This window comes from Gallinula chloropus (assembly GCF_964237585.1).
Source record: "Gallinula chloropus genome assembly, chromosome: 2".
Lineage (NCBI taxonomy): Eukaryota > Metazoa > Chordata > Aves > Gruiformes > Rallidae > Gallinula > Gallinula chloropus.
The window spans coordinates 126,231,247-126,258,352 of record NC_140086.1 but is presented as its reverse complement, the minus strand read 5'-3'; the positions used below and the strand labels follow the sequence as shown (position 1 = coordinate 126,258,352).

At 39.1% G+C, this 27,106-nt stretch overlaps 1 protein-coding gene across 1 annotated transcript in view; it reads right to left on the bottom strand.

Moving 5' to 3' along the window:
• The window catches only part of ANKRD28 (ankyrin repeat domain 28), a gene marked incomplete at its 5' end in the record, with an annotated part of 75,569 nt that extends 51,640 nt beyond the window's left edge, over nucleotides 1–23,929 (bottom strand). The window contains 3 exons of the mRNA XM_084260021.1: nucleotides 3,310–3,388; nucleotides 22,597–22,680; nucleotides 23,813–23,929. Coding sequence (XP_084116147.1) covers nucleotides 3,310–3,388; nucleotides 22,597–22,680; nucleotides 23,813–23,929 — 280 coding nt within the window. The remainder of the gene's footprint in view (nucleotides 1–3,309; nucleotides 3,389–22,596; nucleotides 22,681–23,812) is intronic.
• Nucleotides 23,930–27,106: the final 3,177 nt, after the last annotated feature.

Genomic DNA, 27,106 nt, shown 5'->3' with positions numbered 1-27,106 from the left:
ATTCTCAAGTGACTAAACATTTGTTCCATCATTCTGTATAATATAAAAGCCCATCTTTATGCCTCTCTCATTTACTGCTCACCTCCTTACTGAACATATTTAGGAATGCTAATTGCTTATGTAGCTACGATCTAACAATGAGAGATAATTTGAATATTCAAACTTCCACTGACCATAGGGGTAACAACAGTTTGCTGGCAAGATGTTCAGGTCCCTTGACCAGGTGAAAGACTATGATAGGAGAGGTCACAGAGCAACCTTGACATTTAGTGGACAGTATTTCAAGAATTCCAAAACTAAGCATGCTTGTAAGACTGAAAACCTACTCCTCAAAAGTCTGCAAACAGGCTGAACTGGATATATCTTCAGAATGTGCAACATGGGTTGCTTGGGTCTATATCCAAGTAACATATTGTTGGCAGCAACATATGATGCAAAATACATACTTGTAAGCAATGTGGGTCCCCTGGAGGGGGATGAAGAAGATGTTCCAATCAAATTAAAGAAGCTATGTCTAGGTGACATGTGAGACACACTTTAATAGAGAACAGTGAGAAATAATCAGGCAAGAGCCACCAAGTAGTGGAAAGATTACTAACTTCAGTAATTTTGAGATCTAGTTTGAAGAAAGAATAAAAAAAGTCAAAGCAAACTGTCTTTGTAGGATGGCTTGCACAGAAAAAAACTGTAAAGTGGTTCCTAACAACATCCCAGCAAAACTATATTACAGGGCATTACATTAGAGGGCAAGACAAAGCCAAGCTCTCACAAGGTAAGAAAGGCTAGGATGGAAGTAGCTTATACTATTTAAACAATCCTTCATGCAAATGTATGACAATAGGTCAGCTAAGGCCTCATACAAAATTTTTACATATAAATTTACTACACAGATGATACTGTTGTCCAGAAGCATTATTTATTCAAGCTATTTCTTCATTGTTCAAAATAAGCTCTTGCAACACTGCAAGTGTTCTCAAACCTTGCTGCAACAGATGTTCTTCATTTGCTCCCTAATGCTCATCTATTATGACAAAAATATAACATTATATATCTGTCTCAAAGGAGAGATTTGATTTCCAACTGAAACACAGTAGATGAATTTTCCATATCTTTATGAAAATTGAGAGGATAAATACACTTGACCTCTGTTCCCCATTATCCAATTTAGAGAGTCAGAAGAAAAATCTTAGCTTGCACATTCTGAAACACCTAGCCCTGATTTCTCAGAGAAGCAGCTCACACAGCACTTCAGACAGAGCTCACGCTTCACAAACCACAGAGATTTCAAATTCTGCATTCAGAAATGATGAAGACTAAATTGGCAGCTACTTGTTTAAGGTCTGCTTTAAGCAGCTTGCCTAAAACCAGAGCTTGCAAGCAGGTAATACAAAGATTAGTGCCCAAATACAGCACAGCCTTTTAAACTGCATAGCCAAAACAAGTAGACATCGCTTTTTCATCCTGCAATTCATGCTCCTCCTCATCCACTTTACAAATGTAACAACTGGCATCTTGCTGTACCACCCCCATTAATTCCCAGTGCAGCCCCTCCCTGTGAAATTCATGAGGCTGCCCTCCTACAGCAAGGTGCCAACAGGTAACTGAATGAAGTCCACAGCACAGCATGTGAGCACAGCAAGGTGAGGCCAAAGCTGCCTACATGTTCCCCTGCTCTCAAAGCTTTTGATTTTGCAACTATTTAATTCATTGTTTTGTTAAAGTAAATCTCAATTTTCACTCAGGCATCTCAATGCCTCCCAGTCTTCTGAACTATCTGCAGACACAGCAGCACTCCACAAGCTCTTCTCCGTACAACACAGCTCAACACTGGACTATTCATGCAGCCCTTCCCTCCTTTTCCTGCAGTTTTCCTTGTAGGTATCCCCAAGCTATGTACCCAAACAACATGACTAACCTTTCCTCCCCCTACAGTCATCCCCCAATCAGCATCTTCTCTCATTAATATCTGAGCTAGAATCCAGCTCCTCCCATCAACCCTTGCCCAAGAGAGAGAGAGATTTTCTTCAATCACAGTTCTAGTTCACCCAGAACACTGAAGCTTCACTCCCAGAACTAGCTGACTCCAACTTTGAAAAGCTGAAAATACACTTAGCTGTGTGGGAGTTCTGTGTGGTTTTCTTTTAATCACTGAGAAAACTCAAACAAGAAGAAGTATCCTTTCCAAATCCAATATCCCTTTTCAAAAGAAAAGGGGGCATTATATATTTTCAAGGGCATTATATATTTTCAAAGAGGACTCTTTTTTTCTTGACAAGGAAAAACAGCACCTTCACAGAAACACAGGTGAACTTTTGAGGACAAATTATCACTACAGAGTATTTCCATGAGAAATATGTTTATAAAATATACATAATGTGCTATTAATTAATGATAAATATATACAATCTTATAGAGTGAGTAATGAGAAGATTGTATCTTGTGCCTGGCAATTTCAATCAAAAGTTTGGAAGTGACTCCTGTAATTTAAAAAAAATGTTATTACAGTTTGAGGGGGGGTGTTGGGGGCTGGAAATGGCCAGTTTTACACAGGTATGGCATGCCAGTAAGCAGACTGAAGATTAAAGTAATTCTAAGGTACTGTTACAAGTGTTAATCTTTCTAATTAACCTTAAAATTCCACATCATGGATTCAGCCTCAAGCTACCTGACGTGTAGATTCGTCCAAGATGAAAGACAATCCAGAATCTCAGTCATGAAGTTCTGCTTTCAGACTTTTGATTTAGTTTCAGGAGGGGAAGAGGGGGTTGGGTTTTATTTTTAATTTTTTTTTCCCCAACAGAAACATACTGCTTTACAGAACTTGTACTCTGTCTTAAGAGAAAAAAAGATTTTAAGATATTCAGTTGATCCTAATTATATTCTGTGCATTTAAGCCAGCAGCAAAGGATACTTAATAATAATAACCAAGTCTTGATGCCATCTTGTAAGTTCAATTTTAATTTTTTTTCTGAAGGCCATCTCAGAACCAAAGCAATGCTGCTAACATCTACCTATAACATATACACTACTACTTTTTTTTTAAAACTAGAGTTAAATTACCTAAGGTAGATCAAGTTATAAATAAAAATAGCTATAACTGAGAAAGCTTTCTACAAAGAAGTATTTTAGAGCAGAACTACACAGTATTATAACACTGCTAAGTCTGGAACCCAAAATTTCAGTACAAACAACTTTAATTTCTAGTACATTATATATCTCAATAAAAGCTACACAGACTAAGAGGTACACAAATATTTCTTTGGATGTGCATAGAGTTATTTTTTTTCCATTAACAGGAACAGAACATACCAGATAAAATAAGTAGTTCAATAATTTCTGCATCTCCCAGATAGGCAGCAGCATGTAAAGGGGTCCTTTTCTCATTATCCTGTGGCAAGAGGGGGGAAAAAAGGTTTTATTTAAAATAAAAAAGTATGCTTTAGCATTCTGTATGACTTATGAAAAAACACTACATAAAAGTGCATCTTCCAAATACTGTACATTTTATATTTTAGAAAACATAATTACTCTAAAGATTTAGTCACATTAACTGAGACAAGCATGCTTCTCCCTAAGGACCTCTTAATACCTACATAGTCAGCTAATCGTTTCCTGGCATACACAGATTGACAGATGCTCATCACATCTTTATGTTAACCCATCAGTTAGAAATCACTATTCACTGGTCTCCAGAGACAGGAACTGGAGAACTGTGCCCTACAGTGAAAAACAGCACATCCTTTTCATATGCAACAATTAATGAGACACAAATTTTTCTGAAAGCTTAAAGTTAGTTTCAGCTGTTAGTTTTTAACTAGAAAATAAGAAAGATGCTGGAGTAAATAGGGGTAATACTGAAATCCAATTTCAACTGTTTTGTTTACTGTCAATAAACAAAGAGAAGGTAAAGATGTAATTTGTTTTGCAGAAAACACTGTAGATTAGTTCAGGCTGATCTAAGATCCTTTAGAAGGTCCAAGTGGGAGAACTTACTTAGCCATACTCCATACATATTGATGAAGATTCACTTTTGAAAGACTATTACAAAATATTTCTCAGCTCCTTCAGGATCAGTGCTCATTTCCTCACACCAGTTTATAGCTTAATCAGAAAAATAACATCACTTTCACATCACAGTGAGTGATAAAAAATGACCAAGCACCAACCAGCTTGATCTCTGAGGAAAAGTTGCTGAGAAATCAGAAAAGAGACGGATCAGCAGTCGTTATCTGGTTCTGGCTTAAGCTCTGCTCAAATGCCTAGATCTTTTCAGGATCATTTCAAATACACTGGGGGTGAGGGATTAAGATTATAAACAGCAAGAAATTTTAAGTCGCACGACATTCCTATTAATTCAACTTTTGTGTCACAACTATGGTACAATTAAGGCACATTTTAATTATTTTCTTGTGAAAAGTGTTCCTCTCCCTTGCCAAAATAATCTAATTCAGTGAATCCCTACTTGAGACCTAGCAGCATACAAGAAGAAAATGACAGCTCATGGGAGGAGAGACCTGCTAGCAAAACCAGAGCTGAGACCTGAGAAGTCACTTCTAAAACATGAAGGACAATGTCAGAACGTTCAGATGCCACCACCACACACACACACACACACACACACACACACAAACACACAAACACCCACCCACCACCGCAAACCACTTAACTCTGTGTTTAGAACCTGCCCAAAAAAAGTTACAGGCAGCACCTTATGAACATTTCCTAGCATCCTCTTTGAATATCCATATGAGTCATTGCAAGCTGAGCAGCACAGACCCGGCACGGGTGCACCCTGAATAAGGAATCGATACCGCTCGCTTATCGCTAACACTACGCAAGGCCTCGCAGCTAACACCACGCCAGGCCTCGCAGCTAACACCACGCCAGGCCTCGCAGCTAACACCACGCAAGGCCTCGCAGGACCCAATCCCAGATGACAAAGACAGCAGCCAGTGGCACTGAGGACTGGCCACCTGGGGGGTGGGGGAATGAATAAAATAAGACAGGACATACAAGGGGAAAAGTCACACACACACTAAGCTCGCTTCCCCAGCCCAAGGGCAGCAGAGAGCGGCCAGCAATGAAAACCAGTTTCATTCCTCCGGTCTGGAGGAGCAGAGCTGCTACAGTGAGTTCGCATTCTGCATCCCCATTTAAGCCTTTTTGACAGTGCTAAAGGGCCTCTGACCCACAGTTTAGGGAGCACAGGAAAATGACTGTGGTGTTACACTACTTGCAATTTCATTGGAGAATTAAGGGGGTAAAAAAAAAAAAAAATTAGAGAAACTGTTGAGCATCCTGAAACCACCAAGATAAAAACAGGAAAGCAGCTCAAACACAAGCAATGTTTCCACTCCAGCGCTCCCATGTTTCCAAGCCGTGTGTTCCCAGTCATGCAAACACTTCAGTTAGGCCAACAGCTTGAAAACATGCAAAACCCAACTCCCAGTTCTGCAGCAGAGAGTACAAACTGGGAAGGGATGGATGGATGGATGGATGGATGTGAGGGGCTGGTGGAAACCTCCCTGGCTCCACAGAACCAGGGAAGCCCTGCTGGGATGCTCACAGCTTGTCACCACCTGGGCCAGCTCCAGCACTTGGTATTTTAACAACCCCAAGCTGAAGGGTCTCTCAACCACAAGTATTCAGCATGCTGAAGGTGATCTGGCAGAAGTTCTGAGGGGATTTTTCCCCCCCACACTTTCCCAGCTGGCACATCCTTGCAAACAGGTATTTTTTTTAATTTAACTTTTCTGTGAGAAAGTTTTTGGTTTGGTATATAAAACCCCTGGTTTCCAGGACTTCTTAGAAAAGCAGAAATCCTGCATTCAGCAAACTCTCATCAGTATGCCAGGTCTTTCCTCCTATTAAAATAGAATTTTAACTTTGTTCCACCTGAAGTTTGAAATTTTATTGGTGAATTTTAATAAATGAAAACTGGTAAAATTAAAGAAAATTCTGTATTTTAAATGCTAGTGAAATACTGCTATATAGATCAACTTTTTATTAAAAAAATATTTAATGAACAAATTTAATCTTCAAATACAAGCTACTGCACATAAAGTACAGTAAATAACACTAACTAAGCCTTCAGTTTTAGCAAGCAACTTTGGAAGCAGGCATCTTGTAGCACTGATGCATCATATGAATATAAATACTGGCCCTAGTGTTGCTCCTTTAATCTGATAAGTGACACTGCAAGAAACATTTCAAGAGAGGAGTTTGTACACACACGTCCCTGTTACACAGGATGTAAAAATCTAACACTGTTGGTCCTATTTCATTCTGAATACCACCGTATTACTGTGGTACTGACAACACAACAATGCAGGTGCTGTGCCATCTTCATTTTCCAATTCAAAAATCTGCAAGGCAAATGGGACTACCCTGCATTGGCTATAATCTGAGTATTAGGCAGGTTTTGCTTAGTGGAAAGAGAACGCTTTTTTTTCCAGTAGAAACCACAAAGAAGTTTATATTCCTAATAAGAAACTCCAAAGTTTAATTCCAGATATTGGAAGCTAAAAGGTAAGAAAAAGGCTCAGTCCTTAAAGAACCAGTTTTCAGAACAGCTCTCTGTCACAAAACCCCAACATCATGTTTACCTGCATCTCTGGATTGCGTTACATAAAACCCCATTCATTTCAATCTGCAGTACTTCCATTTCCCAAGTTTCTCAAACATTTCACCCACTCAGGAGTTTCTATAAGGTTTATGACACGAGCAAAGAGCACAGCAGAAGGCCTTCTGACTCTGTTAACCCCAAATTTGGAATAAAGTGACAGGGATAGCGTTGTTGCACTGGAACAGGTTGCCCAGAGGGGTAGTAGATGCCCCATCCCTGACTCACAGTCAGGTTGCACGGGGCTCTGAGCAACCTGATCTAGTTTAAGATGTCCCTGCTGGTTGCTGGGGGGTTGGACGAGATGGTCTTTGAAGGTCCCTTACAACGCAACCCATCCTACAATTTCCCAAGCTTCTTCCTAACTCCCCTCTACTTTACCAAACCCAGAACAAAGGTAATGCCAACTTTGCTTCATTATAACTTAGGCACAGGCTTTAACTTTCTCACTGGTCATTTCGTGGATTAAAACTTCTCCAATGGACAAATCTGTGACTAATTTAAATATGCAGCATTCAAATCTACCTATGCTAAAAGTAGTAAGCATTCTTTGAGTTACAAAAAATTATTCTATGTTTGGGTTCTCTCTCAGCAACTGACTTACAACTACATCTAACCACGGTGAGTTTTAAGGAGCTGGGTGCCTTAAGGGCAGATCTCTGGTACTCTGTAAATATCCAGGAAGACTGGCTGCCATATCCTGGCTATGGCTTTCCCAGGAGTATATTACAATATAATTTCAATTTGCCTTTCAAATAGTTCAACATCTACTGTATTTTTTAGGAAAAGCATGAATGCAACTTCCCCCTTCATAAAAACTCCTCTGCTCTTCAAAACCAATTTTTGCAATAACCCTTGAAAATATGCTCATTATTTTGTGATCACACTTAAAAAATCTCATTTAATAAGTGTTTTCTGCTGTATCACTTGTCAGCTGTCTGCTTCAATACCATCTGTTCCTGGAAGAAATCAGCCCCAAATACACAATCATAAATCTTGAAAGAACTTCAATTCCTACATACACCCTGCAATATCTTTAATAAACACCTCTTGGAAGTGAAACTAATTTTAAATGCAACAGTTTATCTTTGAGAGAGGGGACTATTCAGTGTAACTCCTGGGTTCGCTGATAATGTGCAAGAACCCAATAACCAAGTGTTTCCAAATCTTTGATAGTGTCCCTGACCACAGAGGTCTTTCCCGGTGTGACATCCAAGAGTCACTAGAACACTGAATTTTATTTGCAGGTTTTGCTACATTTTTTAGAAATAACATTTTGTAGGGCAAAATAACTGTCTACTCACATTTAAGTATTTGGTTTCTACATCCAACTTTAAACTTTAGAAAAGTTTAGTTTAGGTACAAAGTTCTATAACTGAGGCCACTAACTCTTTGGAGGTATGTCCAACCACAAAGTGGTATCTTAAAACCACGTAACTTTAGAATCTGAAAGTTAGCTTACTATTTGCAACTGAAAAGTATTAGGCATTCAAAACTCTTAAATCTGTGGCATTTTGTATCCCTACCTTAAATGTAATTAATCTGCTAATTTCTTTTTAGTTTTTCCCCAGTATTTAATTCACAGAACTTCGCATTGCTAAAAAAATAACAAATTTCTAACTGACTTTGGCAAAAATAATTTTTAGTAGTAGACCTCTATTTTCTCACCATAATTCAAATTTAAGATGCATCTCCAACATAGTGAGGAAGGTTAACAAGCTACAATAATAGTCTTCTCCATTCTTAAAAACGGGGAAAGCATGCCATTAACCACAAAAATAATACATATTCCAGCTAACCACAAAGTATCCTTTGAAGCCAGATGATAGGTATATCATAGTTGAAATGACCAGATTTGTCATGCTGACTCCATTTATTTCTTAAACTAATGCTCATGCTGCTATTTACATAAACACTTGTACTACATTTGAAAAACACATTTAGAAAGCACAGTATTAAACTTCCATTGAGATGACTTTACCACTACATGTTACATTTCAGGACACAGCCTCTTCGTGCTATCTATTGGGACAGAGCACATCTAGACTTCTGAGCAGTCTCAAAAGACTGAGGCAGGATCTTTGCCCCCCTTCCTCATTATGACAGCAGTAAGCCCTGACTCCAGAGACCTTGTCTGTAGTAACGACGGTCACTTCAGCCATAATCTGCCAAACTCCAGTGTTGTTTCTAGTTAAGATCTTCAGTACCAATTTAATAGTGCATGCTCTTTTGACTACATTCTAGATAATCATAAAAAAAAATGTCACACTGTGGATTAAACCACTAAATCCTTTATTTTGTGAGTGCCACTGCATCTTGTGAAGACCCCAGAAAAAGAGATGGCAGCGGTAGGTATACCCCAGAAAAGATAAGTCAGAAGAGAAGTGCGTATACAAAAATCATCAAACATTCATTTATATAATAGTGACACATTATATTGGAATATCTGCTTGTATTCAACCACTTCTTCTTAAAAATTCCTTATTAAAAACTATAAATAGCTCAGTTCTATCTAGTATTTTTGCTCTTCAGTAACTCCTGAAAATACCTTTAATAAAAATTGTACAAATACTATCAAGAGTTCAGGTTACATAAGCAAACATCAGATGCCAGAGTACTCTTGTCCAACTGGTAATCTGGCCTTTGATACTGGAGACTCAGTAGAACAACTTGACAGGAAAGGGATGGGAGAAAATCTGCCTTTTATTGAAATTTTTATTCTTTTATTGAATCCCAAACTTTAATGTCCATAGCAACTTCGGGAAGTGTGATTGTGAATGCAAGCTGGCATTACACTACACAAAAGACTGGCATATAAGGAAATTGAAGTTCAGAACAATTAATATTGTTAAATAACACTGTTCTGGACATCTTTTCATAAAATTAACTCTTCATACACTAGCTGTCTTACATCACAAGCATTAGGCACGAAACACTGTTCGGCTGTAACTCTTTGAGGCCCAACAAAAGAAACACAAAAAAGTAAATAGAAGCGAATCACATTTAGTGCAAGGAACAGCTATTGAACTTCATCTGTGATTATGATCGCTGGACCACACAGTCAGCTAAACTCTCAGAGAACAAGAGTAAAAATTTCTCATTTAAAGATGTTCAGACAGTGTGATTCAGTTCATGATCACACCTTGTTTTCAATAAGACCTTTCTGAAGCACTTAGTCTTCAAAAATATTCTGTTTTACTAAGAAAACAGTAAAAACCTTGTAGAATAAAAAGTGTTTCTTTTTTCATTCGGTTTCTGGAAGGCCATTACTTTTGTCTGCCAGCGCAGACGTTATCTGCTAGATAATGAAGTTACATTTCCTACCTTTGTTAGAGGTTATGTTATTCCTAAAGGTCAAAAATTATCAATAACCACACATATGAGGACAAGAGGGCTTGAGGTGCACATTGCATCCTTATTTCTCACAACTAAAGAGGAACACAGCAAGAAAACATTTTGACTTGCAGTCAAGTGTTACGAGAAACATCTGAAATAACCAAATGCCTGTGTATTTCTCCACTTCCAAGTAACTCACCTAAAAACCATCTCTCTTAAATTTGTAAGTACTGAGTCAGGGTGCCTTTTGGAAATACACATCTTCTCCTAGCTTTTAACCTTTATGTTCCAGGCAGGTTTTGTAATCGCTGCTGCAATTCTCACTGGTCAGTTTCAAACTTAGGTACAAAACAAGCACAGCTTGGAAGAAAAGCTGAACCTAGACCTTTATTTTGTAAAAATATCTATATAACTTCTTTTTCCCAAATTAGTAAGACTAAGATGCATGGTGAGTGAACTCAAGCATCCATTTGGGCATCAGAAAAGGACCTGAATAACTGAGCAGGTTTTGGGAGGTGCTCCCTTTTCCCTGAAGTTCCAACATCAAGAATTCAGCCCATTAAATCACTAATAAAGGGTACTGAATTCCTGCCCAATACAAGGAATTAATAAAGAGCTATTCTCTACCCTTTGATAAGTGCAACTTGATCTCACATTACAACTGAGGCCTTTGGATATATTTTTCCTTTTACTCAGGAATTAAAATAGAGCCACTTTTAGGGCCAAGACTATTTGCTAATATACTAGATCACTGGGTGGGAAAGGGGGCCACACACAGGGACAGAGCAAACCACCCTACCGTTACAATTACTAAATACCCACAAACCTCCAAATCATTCAAGACTATGCCATTAAAACACCCAAAACAAAACCCAAACAAAAAAACCCCCAAAACCCCAAACCAAAGCAAACAAAAAACCCCAAACAAAAAAACACCCACAAAAAAACCCCACCCAAAAAAAAAAGAAAACCCCAAGCCAACAAACCCACAACAAAACAGATACAGTATTACCTTATTAAAAAAAAATACTTCTCCTTGGCTTCACCCTTCCCAAATGCCAGGTATATGATTTGTAAACATTTACCTGGTGCGTACAGCAGGAAAAAACCCAGCTTGTAATCGAAATGCAGTTACTGATAAGAAAACAGATGAATAAACCTGAAACTATTTTTGAAAAAAAAAAAAAAAAAAAACCAACAAAGCAGTGTGAGAACAATGGGCTTTCCATAATGAGAGTACAGTGATGTGGAGCACATTACGTAACACGGGCCGCTCTTGCAGAGCGGGCTGAATGAGGGGCAGTGGCTGCCTCCTCCTTACTCTGTCATCTAGATGTAATAGTTAAGGACACAAACAAGAAAATATGCCAAGAAAGAAAACAGTACAATGCAGTCTCTGTTTTTGCTCCAGTGAAAGATCACACCACACTAGGCAAGGTATGCAGGTCTCCCATCCCAGTTTAAATCCACCACATTACGTTCGGGCCAATGACACTTTTGTTCAGAAAAGCTGGAGTTTCTGCCTTTTTCATTGCAAAGGCTGGCACTAGAATGGCAGCCCCACACGTGTCTGGTGTAAACCAGGTACTCATCTCACCAACAGCAGCGGCTTGGTGACCGGAAAAATGGGGTTTTCAGGTCGTGTGTTTCATGTTAGCACCTCTTCTTGCAGCAAGCTAAAATTTTCTGCATGTTAAACATTTGCATAAAGTAAGGTCATCTGGCTGCAGCACACAACAGTCCTGTTAAGAGACTCCTGCACTATTCCGAGCATCAGACCCGAAGTGGCATCCAGCACCGTCTGTGCCAATACAAATTGCTAGGCAAGAAAAATCCCACAGAACACTTCTGTTCTGAAGCATGAAAATCAGAGTCACTACCCGCCTTCTTCCCCCTCCCCTCCCACCCCCAACAATAAGTGTCTGCAACAGAACTCGGAAAGTCCCCACACTGATCACAAAAGAAACAGAACAGAAAGCCTCTGCTAGCAAGGACCAAAACTCCTCCAGAAGTGCTGGTAACCTCAGGATCAAAGTGGTTTATTTGCACTATTCCTTAGGCTAAGTGGATAGGGGATAAGCTTAGAAGATAACTGTCATTATAGGAAGAGCTAGCAGCGACTAAAGCAGGACATTTGCACTCCATAGAGACAGCAAGTGAGCATCATGTAATTTATGTTACCATAATTACATACAGAGTATGTATATAAACCAGTACTTCATGCAAATAAAAAATGGAATTAAATTAATGATCAGAGAGGATGATAATAAAGTAGGACTTAAAGACTGAAAACAGAACAGAATTCCACTGTATTTGGAGATGGGAAGGTACAAGCTGTTATCACTGGCCTGAGAACATTCCCCTCAAACTTCATATCCCAGACAGAATGCTCCAGCAAGGACTTGGAGATCCCTCACTGCAATGAAGTTCCACTTCATTTGTCCTCAGACCTGCCACCAGTATGAGCCCTTCCAGGCCCTGCAGCCACCTAGTGCCAGTTGCCAAGAGCCTTCCTCCTCGGACAGTGATGGGATAGCCCTCCCTACAACACACAGCAAACTTCTTCCCCAGTCTTTAATATACATCCATCCTTTATTAGAACAGTTTTAAGGAACTTAAAAGCTGTAGCTACCCTGCATAGAGCCTGTGCACAAGGGCCAAACTGGGCAAAGGAAATTATGGTGTTCACTGATAGTGCATGAGATACTCCACAGTAGATATGTAAGATAGCTTTAACCACTTGCAAAGTGCAGAAAATTGTCTTGTTCAAAGGCATGTTGCACATGCATGAAGTTTTCACTCAGACTGACTGCAAATCATCAGTAAATTCAAATCCCATCTTGCAACTACCAGCAACACATTCTTTAAGGACTGTGTCGATGTTGGAAGTTAGTGCACATTAGGTCTATGGAGCTTTTTTCTCCTCTGTTCTTTCAGTGGGGATGTTCTGTTCTCAAATACCATTCCTTCGCGTGACAGGCACAGCAACTGCCAGAAGTAACCCCTGTAAGCTCCAACTATTCAAGACCTTGCCTCTAGCTTGTTTTGTAAAAGCAGCAGGAAACGCAGAACTTCAATTACTCTTTGAAGGTTAGAGTCTTAAGAAATAATCACTAAAAGTAAAACAGCAAATCAGACATGATCTATAAAATCATTATCACTAAGAACCGTGCGGAGACTCAAAAGCAAAATTCTTGAAACACATTAAAATTTCATCTAATCATTCATGGTTCTCTACACCAATGCCAATTTTTCAATGTTAAAGAAGTAATAATGACCAAACAAAACCTGCCAGTCAAATCCCCAATTACTGTAAAACAGATTCAGAGTACAGCCAATAGGGTAAAAACACTGCCACGCAGACATCCAAGCTTGTTTGCCCAGTTTAGCAAACAGTATAACCACATTAGCATAGTACTGGGCAATCTTACTAGACCTGATGAGGAGGATGTTTTAATCTGAATAGCACACCCTGCTAATATTAATAATTCATGCTAAGTCTCTCAGGACTATTTCTCATTACCTGTAGAAGACAGCACCATGCCACTTAAGCATATTCTTCTTTTTGAGAGCTACAGTCCACAGAATCCACTGCAGCGAGCAATTTGCTGATGTAAATCAGATTATCCCCTAACTGTTGAAGGTTTGTTTGCATCACTCAAGTAAGAGCGGTAACTCGATACATCTGAGTATCTCATTCGCACAGGCTGAGTACATCCGTACCGATATGAAGTGAGGAATTATTCTTCTTTGGCATGTCAGGATTCTCTCATTAAGAGTTTTGATTCTGAAGAAAAATGACTATAATTATACAGATTTTGTATTTAAAACATCCTGAATCTGTTTCTAGACCAGAAGAGGAACTCAACATCATTTGGACACATTTTATATTGAGGCTGAAACACATGATTCACTCTAAACCGCTAAAAAGGAAATAACACATCTGATTATTCACTACAGATGACATGCTTGAAAAAACATTCCACATTAATGAACAGGAAATCCACAACTTCAAAGTTAGCAACAGTAAATAACTGCTAGTTATGAATTTCAAACTTCTTTAGGTAGCTTGGTAGGTACTCACTACAATATACAACTTGCAACAAGTTTCCATGACACTCAGAAGAATTAGGTCTCCAAAGTTCTCCATTTCTGGGATCAGTCAGGCTTCAGATCCATGGGATCAGCCAGCCTCATATCAGATCCTTTAGAAATGGGAGAAGCATTCCTATAGGAAAAGCTTCCCTACATTCCCTGCAGCAAAGTTTCTTCTTATCCCTCCAGATACATAGTATGAATATCTGCATTTCTAAGAACTGACTTAATTCTTCACCAACGTAACCCCTGGACATTCCAGTATGGCACTGCTGAACTCTTAGTCTACTCTCTTCAAACCACCTGCCACTAAACATGCTCACGTTTGAACTGAGGTGTTTTTATAAGCTTACTCTGTACCTTGCTAGTGAAACACCACACCCATTTGCCTGCCTTATTCACATAATGCTCTTCTAAAAAGCCAACTCCTAGACCTTGCATTGCAAGATACTTCAGCATCCCATTAAAACCAATGGGTGGCTGTAAATTCCGAGCAGGCAGAACTTACTCCTGTCTGCTCAGGGCCACACACACTCTCCCAAAAATCAGGATTCTTCACAGAATTATCCTGCTGTTCTTCAGACGTAAAGAAATGTCAAAGAAGTGAAAGCTTAATAAAGCAGGAGGGGAACCTCGTGAGTCATCATCACTTCATCAGGCCAGTCACGCAGGAAACGGGGGTTCCTGCTTGTGGTGGAAGCGTTAGGAAAGTTTAGTACAGAGACTATCCAAAACCAGAAAGCAGCATCCTACACTGACGTTTGACAACAGTCCAACCAAAAGTTTAAGGAGAAAGAAACATCTTGCTCTTGTTCTACAGCTGTATTTAGTAGAAGTCCATGGGTAAAAAGAACAGAGAATGAGTGCTACCACTAGTCTATGAGGTTATATACCACTTCTCTCCCATACTTATGAAAAATAAACATACATACAGCTCATGTCAAAGAAAACATACCAAATTAACTAAAGCCATTAGCTATTTAAAACACCTCTAATTACAAAACCCTCTCAATTCCTACAAGAGATCTGTTCTGAGTAAGAGAGAGTTGGATTTATGGTTCTTTAGATGGGTAACCCAAATCCTTCAGTAAGCAGTCAGCAGTGGAAGCACCAGAAGGCACACTTGGCTCACTTTGTGATTTATGCCCATCCTGACTTGTTCAGCTCTCCCCAAGGTCTTGCTGTCCCCCCATTTGCCCAACACAAGATCCCTGACTCTGCTCCAGCACCCCAACCTGGGTTCCAGGCAGGGGCTGCTGGGCAAGAGCTGCTGCACAGTCAAATCCCATGTTTCCCAGCCATGTTTTTTCTTTAACTGGAGGGATTCCCATTGTTAATATTTGTTTATACAGCAATGTTTTATTTCCTCTCTGACCTCCTCCTGTTTCAAAGGACTGTCCTCACTGTCAATTAATGATATGTAGTCATTAGCATTAGTTAAACTCCCATATTCTTTAGTAAATACCTATATACACACGTACACACTCACATTTTATTTATAACCAATGTGTGCCTGTGTCTATATACACACACATGCACACATGTACATACGTGCCTTTTCAGTATGCAGGTATCCCTTTGCAGGAAAACTCACAGCAAGTCACTGTGCTTAATAATCCAAAGGATGAAGCGGAATTAAAACAACTACTACTACCAAACTAAGTTCTAACTCCTCTCATCATACCCTCCAAGCACCAACTTTGCTAGTGGAAATAGAACTCCAAAGTTTAACAGACTTTTAAAGAGATAATTTGGAAAATTAGCAAGCAGTTTTAAACCTACTTTTTGTCTTGATCTGATTGATAAAACCTGAAGCTGTAAATCTTGAGAAGCACACCGGCTTTAACTAGCACATTATAAACCAGGAAAAACTAATATGTGTCCTCATTCTAAATCTGAGAAAAAGTGTTCTCAACCATAGAAAATATGCAAATATTTCTATGTGCTTCGTAAATACATCAAAAGTCACAATTTTTCACTGAATACTTCTTTGCTATGACTAGAGACTCAAAACATTACATTTTTGGGGAGAAGGTCTTAAGTTTAAGATTGGGCTTTTAACAGATCTAAATTGTGTACTCCTCCAAGATAGTATTACAGCTACACATCCTCAGTGTCAGTCTAGACAGTTCAAGTTACAATAATTACAGTGCCTGGTTATTAAATTCTTGTCTGCAACTGGAAATTAGCAAGACATGATTAAAAAAGAAAGTAACTGATACCTTTAAAAAAAGTGGAGAGACAAAAAAAAAGCAGGGTGAAACTCTCTAGCAATGGCCACAACTAGTAAAAGTTCATACCCTGACCTACTGCGATAGGAACTAAAAAAATATATATATAAATTGTGCTCTTTAGAATATTTTATTATTTTCTGTATGCCTTTTTAATTCCTTCTTCACATTCCAATCAGCAAAACAGAAATTAAGAGCGCTGCCTGCACAATCTGTCCTGCCACAGAGCACAGTAAAGATGCTGCTCTGCAGTGCTAAATACATTAGCAAAGTTTTTGTTGCCAACAGAAAGAGTTCTTCCTGCAAGTGTTCTAATGTTGCCTCCAACAACCTGACAGTAAGTTGCCAACACTGGGTCCGATGTGTCCCGAGGACAGAGGGACTAGTTAGCAACCCCATACTCCCTCAGAAACACAGCTTGCAGAGTTAAAAACTCTGCACAACTCCTGCTGACCCTTTGCTATGTTATCCTAGCTTTTAACTACCATTTGTTCTCACCAGCTTTGACCAGAAAAGCCACACAGTAGCTTTGCTTCAACTGCCAGAAGCTTTATTTAATAACAAGAGGTGTTATAGATTAATTGACCTGGAAAATTATTTCCCTGGAAGCATACTGTGGGTAGACCAAATCACAAACCATTACGAAACATCACGACCCTTTTTCCCTGATCAGTGGTCACAGTATTCCCGAAGTGGAAAGGAGCATGATGAGGGCACACCTACCTTCCCATTGCTTCCACCTGCCCCATGCAAATCTCTGTGCAAAACTGTCCCAAGCTTTCCCAGCTGTTTTCAAAACTATTTCCACTCCCTGTTTAAAACAGCCTCCCTGAACCTCCCCCAGAAGCACAGAAACACAGTATTGCAGATGAACCCCCACTGTTTGAAAAGCATGATGTATTCAACTGCCCTGAGGGATTTCTTCCAGTTGTCCCGACCAGCAAATTCTTACACTAATGTTGACTCTTAAAATTACAAAAGGCACAGGTAACTCAAGGCCTAACTCAAACACTTCATGTACAGAAACTAACACAGAAAGGTTTTGAGAAGCATAGATATGTCAATGTAAAATGAATTTGCTTTTGTAGTTGTCTGTATGCACATTTTTAATAAGCAAAAAAAAAATCATGTTAGTAATTGGTAAAACGGCTACAGAAAGATAATGAACATAAAAGTAAAAAGAACCCCTAAAGATCATTTTTACATCGTTGCACATTATGCCTTTTTGTTTACTGGTTTGTAGAGCAAGTCCACGATATGCAAGGTTCTTTACATTGAGAGGTATTTCAATATAATTGCTAAATTGGACGGCAATTACAGTTTTCCACATAATGACATATAGAAACATTCTTTTAATGTATGGAATAGGTACATAATTTAATTGTATGATCATGTGGAATTCTACTAAATTTAGTAGGATGTTCCATACTTCAGTCAAGTAATTCAGGCGTTCCTGTTCTACACTGCACTCAAGTCTGCTGATATAAGCCACAGTTCAGCCCACAGAGCTAAGTAAAGCCAGAAGACCATCTATTCATTATCTTTTTTTTTTTACTTTTTAGCCTCTTTTAAGGCTTTGCTGACTGATGGCAGCATCACAAAGAATCTTTCTTGGTTTTTAAACTGCGCTTTAATTTCATTATTCATTCCTCAATTACTAGGATATTCGAGGCCCTCAGCCTGATTCGCCTGGTTCCCGGACCCGATGCTGTATGAGAAGTCCTAGTCTTGTCACTAGACCAACAAACCAATTTTCCTCCTCTATGCAGTGACCTGCAGAGTAAGATAAATTAAAAAATCAACAGGAAATCAACAAGATGTCAGAGCTTACCCTAGAACAACATCCAGCAGCATTCTCCAAGCACACAAATAACAGAAAGTAGTTACGCAAACCTGCACTTGGCAGGGCTGGGAATGGAGCCCACATCCCTACTGCAACAGTCATCCACGCAGCAACCCCACTGCTTGAAATAACAGAGTCAGATAGAAACACTGAGCCCCCCTGTTTGTACCTAGCATTTTGGTGCTACCAGGTCACACATACCCCTTTGTCAGTCCCTGGGATTCATGGGCAACATTTCATTGCTAATACAGGTGGGGAGTAGGGAGAGCTGACAAGATTGTTTAGTTCTATGGCTTTGTTTTCTTTTCCTTTCTTTCCAGAACAGCTGGACAGGTGAGTTTTTCAGCTTTTTGGTTTTGTTACTTACTACAGAAAAGAGCCTTTAAATTAAGAATTGTGCAGTGGGATGGCAGTCAGTCCAGAATAGAAACCATACAAATAACCCTGACTGCTATAGTCCTTACCACGGTATGTGGAATTTCATTTTCCAATCTTACATATTCTGTTGGGAACCCCCCCCGCCCACAAACAACTCAGATGTAAAGCACCTTTAAAACAGGTTTCATAGTTTAAATCTATTTTAATCTCACAAAGCAGTAAGATACAGGTGCTCAGTGTTTAAGTTACTTACCATACATGTCAGTAGAGCACTTTTGAACACTGGGGGAGATCTGTGTGATTTTGGGATTCTTTGAAAAAGAGCACTTGTGCAGCTTTAGCTCGAGAAGAGCAAGGGGCACGCTGACACCAGTTCCAGGGGGGATCAGATGTTCACCCCCTCCACTAAGATCAAGTGCAATCGGGTTATAAAAACTGTGTATTGGGTTACCCAAAGTATTACTTTTCACAGCAAGAAATATTATCCTAATAGTGCTGGGAGGAGGAAAAATGGTTCTGATTTTGAAAAAATAATTTGAATTATCAGATCTGCAACCTTTAAATCATTTTTGACAGTATTCCCTCCACATTCTTAACAAACAGCTGAGACAAGATATTCAATTTTCGTGATCTTTTAAAATGATCATACATCATAAAAGTATTGGTTACAAACAGAAATAGCAGAGTTTGCAACAGTAACAGGCCTCCAAACCTTAAAAAGCCAAACAAACAAATCCTGATTTATAAAAGTCAATGTTGCCTTGGTTAGCTAAAACGAAGTGATGAAAAGTACCTAAAATTCAAACCAGCAGCAAGGCCAGGGCATGTTTATCCCTGTTAACCAATAAAAAGATATTAAATGTGTCACTTATGGCACAAGATTTTCATTACTGCCAAGTCTCAGAAGCTCAGGATGGTACCAAGAAGTATTATTATTTTAAAAACATACGTATACAGACACACACACAGAGAGCATAGTAAGAGCCATGCATGTAACAGAGATTGCATCAGGCTTGACATAGGTGACTGTGTGTGGCTGAAGCCTGATTCATGTAACACGTAGCTAGCTTCTCAAGCTTTCTTGAGAGGAAGAAGCAACCCCTTCCCCTCCATTTTTTCCATTAATTGGAGCCTGAAGAGAGTTCACATTCCAAGCAATACATCTGAACAAAAGTTCCTATATATCAGCTTTGTCTATAAAAAGCTGCCTATTTCCAACCTGTAGACAAGGTAAGCCTTTTTGAACCACACTGTAAGCAAGCAGCTAGGGATACACTCAATTTGCCCTTTTCAACAAAAGATTACAACTGCAGAGTGGAATACAATATACACTTTATAAATCTAGACTGAGCCCACAACTTAAGAAGGCTGGCATGGCATAAGCAGAGATCAATCTTCTTCCTGAAAAAGCCCATTTGCTATCAGTACCATCATCTTACAGCAGCTCATGTTATAAAAGGCCACCCCATCTCAGAGACTCTCTCAGTATAACACTATGGCAGAAGACATCACCTATTTTAGGAATAATGTTGCAATACAGCCCAACCTGACAGCAATCCTGAGATCATACCATAATATCAGAGAGTCAGCACAGCCTAGCTTTGGGAACAGACTCAGCTGACTTAGCTTTGTAAGATTATTAACCCAGCTGCAATTCATGTTAAAGATAACATACCCTGAAAGTAAAAAAGGTAAATAAAGCTGGATGGTAACAGAAGGACAATTTCATCAAGACACTAACAGCTTTCCTAGATGAATGTCACTGTCACAACAAAGACCTGCAACAGTTCATTTCTGGGCAGAATTAATTTGCAGAACCCTGCTAAGTCTCCAGTTACAGAGTCCAATCCATGCTCAAGGGAAGGGAGGAAGGAAGGAATCTCAACTATTAGAATACAAACTGCAAAATAATTAGTTGCTCTTCAGAGGGGGAAATGATTCTGCAGAGGCATTGGAGGGAATGACTCTGGAATTCAAACTGTACTGAAGTATTTGGATAGCAAAGTGGAAAAAAAATTCCAACATATATACACTGGTCTAATACAATCCACAACAGTCAAAAGAGCTTATCACGATCCTTCTCTTTATTAGGAAATACACACAACCACATCATTTCTTCACTTTTTCCCTCCTCCTGTCCATATCAATTTATAACACATAACTAAAGGGACAACTTTGGATCTAGACTTTACAGGGATGTATGATCTCCAGCCAAGTACACAGAGAATTAAAAGCTCAAGAACACCATCACACACATACTCTCTCTCACACACACAAATTGACTCAGCAGTTTACATAATTTCTACAAAACAATGGGAAAATTTATAAGCTTGTTTAGTCCCAACAAAGTGGTTTTAGTGATATATCTGAATATAGTATTAATTACTGTAGTAGGACTAGGAGTGCCATGACAGGAAGGAGTGGTCATGTGTGGTAAGCATCTGCCTATGCTGCAGAAAGTGGCTGTGAAAAAACAGCCTACTTCTTCTGGAGGGTTACTAAACACACCTGGGGTGTCAGTAGCCTAAGATGTACACACATTCTGCTAAAGGGTGAAATGAAAAAAGATTTAAAATAAAGTAAATTTTAAAAGCCTCCAGATTCTGGATATTCTTATTCTACGCACAACAGTTTTCTTCACTTGAACTATCAGGCAGTCTGAAGTAACCCTCTGTGAAGACATGAAATAATGATATACTTTCCTGTTTAAGCACATCTGCTGACTTCACATTTAGGGGCAACTGTTCAGCAAAACTTGAGATGGAACAAAAGCCACTAACTGTATACATACTGAAATCTAGTAGAGGCTTTTGTAATAGATGATAAAAAACCCCAGGAAGATACCAACCTAACTTTGTTTACAAGCACTGCAGCTAAGCCTGACTTACACATGGAGCAGTATAAATGAAACAACACAGACTAGCCAGCTTTAGACAATAAAAAAGGCAATGTGACTACAGCGAACACATTGAGGAGACTGGAAGGCTACACAGCTAATGCTCTCATAACTAAACAGATGATTAAGTCTTCTGAAATTATATAACCCATCATAAAAATCTTGCTTATGACCCTGCAGAACTACTGAAAAAGGAGAAGAAAAAAAGTCCAACCTCATCAAACACAAATTTAGATTTGACAGTAAGTTTACTTATGGTCCTACACAAGCTCTTCAAGACAATGGGACGGCTCCTTTCTACTTCAGCTGGCACTGGCCGGATACAAATTCCACAGAATGCTTTTAAATGTCAAAATACACATACCAAACTAAATATTTGCTTTTGTTTTACATCTCTCAAGAAGATAATGTAAACAATTATCATGCTCTTCCACTGGACAGTAGTGCCTTTGCTTGTTTGATGCATTTGGAGGAGAAACAGCTAGATACAGTCTCACAGTGTTAAGCCCTAAATGGTTTATGTCAGTTTGCCTTAATAATCAAAGCAATCTCTAATTGTGAAGAGTTTATGCTACATTATCTTGCATAGTGTCAAACATGCATGTTAGAATTTTAGTAGAAGATAAACATAGTAACATGTGGTTGAAATCTTGAATTTCACCCAGTGGAACAAATTACATTTCATTTCAGTACAACTTTGAAGTCTGCAGTGTCTGGGTGTGCAGCACCCCAAATAGGACATGTAAACACAACTTCTATTTTTTAATTTATCAAGTTAATCATTAGACCTCTCCCTTTTTTAAATCTAGTATTAAACCTATCTACTGGAACCCCATGTGTATACAATATGCTGTATTTAATTTTAAAAGAATCAAAGCCTGCATAGCATCACACTTAACCAAACTAACTTTCTAGAACTCTGATGCAACTGTATAAACAAGCTTTTCAGTTTCCCAAACACTGCAGAACTAATATCTGAATTAAATACAGAATTAGGTCCTTGCTATCAACACAAATTTATAAAGCTACACCCTTTTCTCCTAATATTAAGTGTAAGTATAGGCTTTCCCTTGCCTGTTACATAAAAGCAATAAAATTTACAGCTCAGGAATTAGCAAAGTTTTAAAATGATTAGTACAGCAGAAAGCTATATCAAAATCAACGTGTATTCAAGGTTAGTGATGTTCGGTTTTACCTGAAAATTAACATCTTCTTTCTTAAATATCAGTGCTCGAACTTCATCAGGATCTCCATTAAATATAGCTTGAACCAATGGTGGCTGAAATGAAGAAAACCCACATCTTAGAACATAGACCTGATTGAGGTTTTAATGATACACATAATTTTTTTTGATACATACAACAAACACAAAATGATGACAAAATAAAACATCCCAGGCAGCAAAATAAATTAAAAAAACCCCAGCAACAGTATTTCAAATTGAAGAAATTCCAATTTAAAAAACCCAAAACTTCAAACACACCAATGTGCTCATAAATCAAGTCATTGTATTTCTTAAAAAGCAAAAACCCCCAAACAACCCAAAAAACAAAACAATGACCCAGAAGACTATCTTATAACAGCTGAAGAGATAACTCCTTGTAATAAATTACATCTGTTGCAATGTACTGCAAATTCTATGCAACCAAAGGAAAGAAACCTCTCCTGCATTAGCAAGTAACTACAGTTACTAGAAGTTTTTCACCTGTTTAGACAGAGTGGGAGAATAAAATGCATGAGATAAGTATGGCAACAAATTCACACACACACATCTATTACTAAATTTAGCAGGATTTTCTTAGCAAGTAAGAAAAGCTGCTGAGGTATGCTAGCAAGATTTAAGTCAGCCACTTGACAAAACAAAATAATTTAAAGCCATGAAAGCAGAGTCCCCAGTGTTGATCATTTCCAGAAAGTGGTAACTTGAATCTAACAGTTACATCAAGATTATGACTTGTGCTATTTTTTATTTTAGTTTAGAATTGCTCTTGCTTGATGTACACCATCTACTCTAACAGTTCTCAAAATAAGCACAGCATATTATTGCAATACAATGATTACATCAGTTTCTAAAGTGGTACTGCACAAATATACCCCTGAAGAATGAAGAGCGGAGCAGGGAAAAAAAACCTATTTACTTCAAATACAGTTTACCAAGCCTTCTAAAAATCCTCTGCTATTATACAAGAGTTCATATCTGTTATTGCTGCACCATAAGTAGTTACATGAAAAAGAATGAGCCCTTGCAAACATTAATTCCACAACTAAGTTTCAGCTTTTCTCCTCTTTAATATAGGTAGTTTTCACCACCTTGTCTTGATTCAACATCATGCATATTCAAGTTAATCTTAAGAAAACTACTACTGGTATTTGCAAAAGTATTATAAGCAGGAAATATGCCAACAAACAACATGCCTTACCAGCACGTTTCCAGAGGGCGATGGACGTAAAGATATATTTTCCTGAGAAATAAATGTGGGAGAATCATCTTCCTCCTCCTCCAAAACAACAATACAGACTCGACTCATTCGATCCGTTTGAGGAAGCCAAGGCAAACAAAAAAATACCAGCAACAGTAGTTTTGGAACCAGATCACAGGTATCAAAACGGGGACCATAGAGGAAACACTTTCACCTGTTCACGTGCCCTCACAAACTTGTGAGTGCTACCGCTGGTGTATTAGCATTTAAAAAAGGACATTCTAATCCCTCCTTACACTTCATTTTCCAGGTTTAAACACCCCGAGATGTTCAAGACCATGCCAGGAAAAAAAAAAAAAAAAAAAAAAGTTGTTTCTTTTTAAAATAAAATTTCCCTAGGAATCCAAACCACAATAACGAAACCCTGGAGGAGCTGATAAAAATATCCCGAGATCCAATTCCATCCGAACAGCTCTGGCTGTCACACACAGCTGTCCTTTCACAAGCAAATTTGTCTTTGTTAATGTCACAACTTCCACAGCGCCCTGCTAGCCCCACAGTGAAATCATTGTTGCAGAAGACACGACACGGTCCTACCGAGGACGGAACAAGGAACAATTGCCCCGAGAGAGCCGGCCGCAGCTATACCCACTCTGGCAAGGTCAGTTCTACATCAGCCGTCGCAGGCTTTCTGGTGACTGACAGTAAACGCGCCTTCTGATCATCCTGTCATTCTACAGCTTCCTTTCTGAATGTCAAAAACAGTCCAGCCAGAAAAATGCATCTCGTTTCCAGCAGTGACTCGGGCCCTGCTTATAGAAGGAAATAATTCTCTCCCGTGCAGGGAAAATATCTGCAACGTACAGCACGGCTGCAGCACATTTACATGCGATGAGTCAGACCACAGGGACAATGAACTCCTTGGATAATATTGCCGGTTGAATCCAGCCTCCCCAAACGACAGCAACGCAGACAGCGTTACTCCATCAGGGACACAGGCAATGCCGAGCGTTCATGCTTCCTTCACCGGGCAGTAATACTGTTGAGGAAGAATGCTTCAGCAAAACAAGCTAGCTACTGCACACAAAAGCTCCAACTACTGCCTTAGAGGACTTCTCCAAAAGCAGTTCATCACTCAAGTGTTTCTTTTGATCACCATGTGAATGCAGTTCCCATGATAGTCTTCATTCAGATTGAGGGGGAGAGGAAAAAAAAAAGGGGAAAAAAAAAAAAGAAAAAAAATCAGACTCTGTACATCTTCTCTGAGCCAACTTCTTTATCCGAACATCTGTCACTGTGCCAACCTGATTCTCCTCTTCAGTTACAGCTTCTGCTTATCAGTTTTTCTTCCCTCGACAAATTAAAATTATACAATCAGCAGGCAGCCTCACAAAACTTTAAAAAAACAAACAAAAAAAAAGCCTAATTGTCCGAGCAGGTCATTAAAAAAATAAAAAAGCCTGTAGGAGCAGAGCCCAAACCGGCGCCACGGCAGCACTCACGCTGAGCAGCAGCCCCGCGAGCAGCGACTGCAGCCTGGCAGGATGAAATGCCTAGTAATGCTCACATGTCACACTTACCCGAGAACCCCGCCACTGCTCCCACTGCAACTTCCTCTGGCACCAAAAAAAAATAAAAACCCGCCTTTTTTTTTTTTCTTTTCCCTTTTCTGGGGCAGTCTTTGCAGTTACGTCTGTGCCAGTGCTGTGACTAACACAGCTGAAAACGTAAAAATCCTATAACTGAAGAAAGAGCGACTGTTTAATATTTTCCACGAAAAGCCGCAGAGAAATCTGGTATACTGGCTCTGCTGAATAACAATTCAGGCTGTAAACAATTCCAGCATTCTAACTGCTTTCACATGGCACTGGGCAGAGCAGCAAAACGGTCTTCGCTTAACTCCTCGAGGACAAGAAACTCTCCAGATAAATACTCTAAAAACTAAATCAAAGAAAAATCTCTCTTTAAGTGATCAGTTGACTATTAAAAAAAGCCACTTATTAATGACCAAACCCATGTTTTTTTGCTACTGGTATACACAAACTTATTCTCAGTTTGAAAAATAATTACACTGAATAGAATATTAATATAACATAATAAAAAAGAACAAAATAGAAAGCCGTACAAGTCGCTGAATAAATATTTCAGCTTGAATCTGCCTAAATGATGCTGGCTTGTGGGTGTATTATGTAAATGGCTTCTGTCAAAGTTGCTGGATAAGCTCCAGTGTTAGAGGAAGGGAGGGAAGGGGGGTTGGTTGTTCCTGCTGTGCAGTGTATGAAGGCATTTCTAATGTCCTCCAGCAGCTGGTAAGATCCGAATTTGTCAATGGCAAACAAGTTTCTAGCTTTTCAATAAAGCATTTGCACCCAGGTATCACGTACAAATCCAGGCAGAAAGACAGGTTTAGTGGTATATTAAAAGGTTCGGATATTAATAGACATAATGAATTCCCACCTTGGAGGGCCACAGGCAGGAAGAGCTCACGTTACCGTTTTTTTGAAATAGTGTCTGGGACAGCTTCACTGTGACATGATGAATTGCTTAACACACACCTACTGACACCTCACGCAGGTGAAGGTTTTTACAAGTGCAAAAGCCCAAGCTACCCTAGGCCTCCCTGAGCTCAGGGCCGCTGGCGTGGCAGAATACAGCACCAGCCTGTGATTCACCGTGAAATTTCAGATTCAGACTTCCCGAGTGTTCTCATTTACAGCATGTGACTAACAAGCATCTTTATAAATATATTGTTTGTCATATAAAGTCCAGTTGTTTTGGAATGTTATACTTTTGGTCTTAATTATGGAAAAGCAATGGTTTGCACACTACACCGCTTCGTTACAGCATTTCAACCATTTATTGAAAACACAGATTCACAGGAATACACATGACAACTCACTCTCTTCTTGGCCACAGCAAAACCAGTTTAGAGACACAGACATACTCAAGGCTCATCTATGGCAACACCCTACTGTCTGCTAAGGAACACAGCAACCCCAACCTAGAAAATGCTTTCTATTTGTGAAGAAAGCCCAGAGGAACAGATACTGTAGCTTTACTTGCATAACTGAACAGTCACTGGGGAAAAAAAAAATCCTATTTTAATTCTACAAGCAAAGTACACTGAGGAAACTCATACTTGGGTTTCATACTACACGCACACATTTGAAAATGGTTTTCTAGCTAAGCCCATATGCTTAGTGTAAATGAATGCTTTGAGAGCCGGTACATTGATATAGTAAGCAAATGCTAAGGGTTCCATATGTTTTCTTTGGAATTACCAGC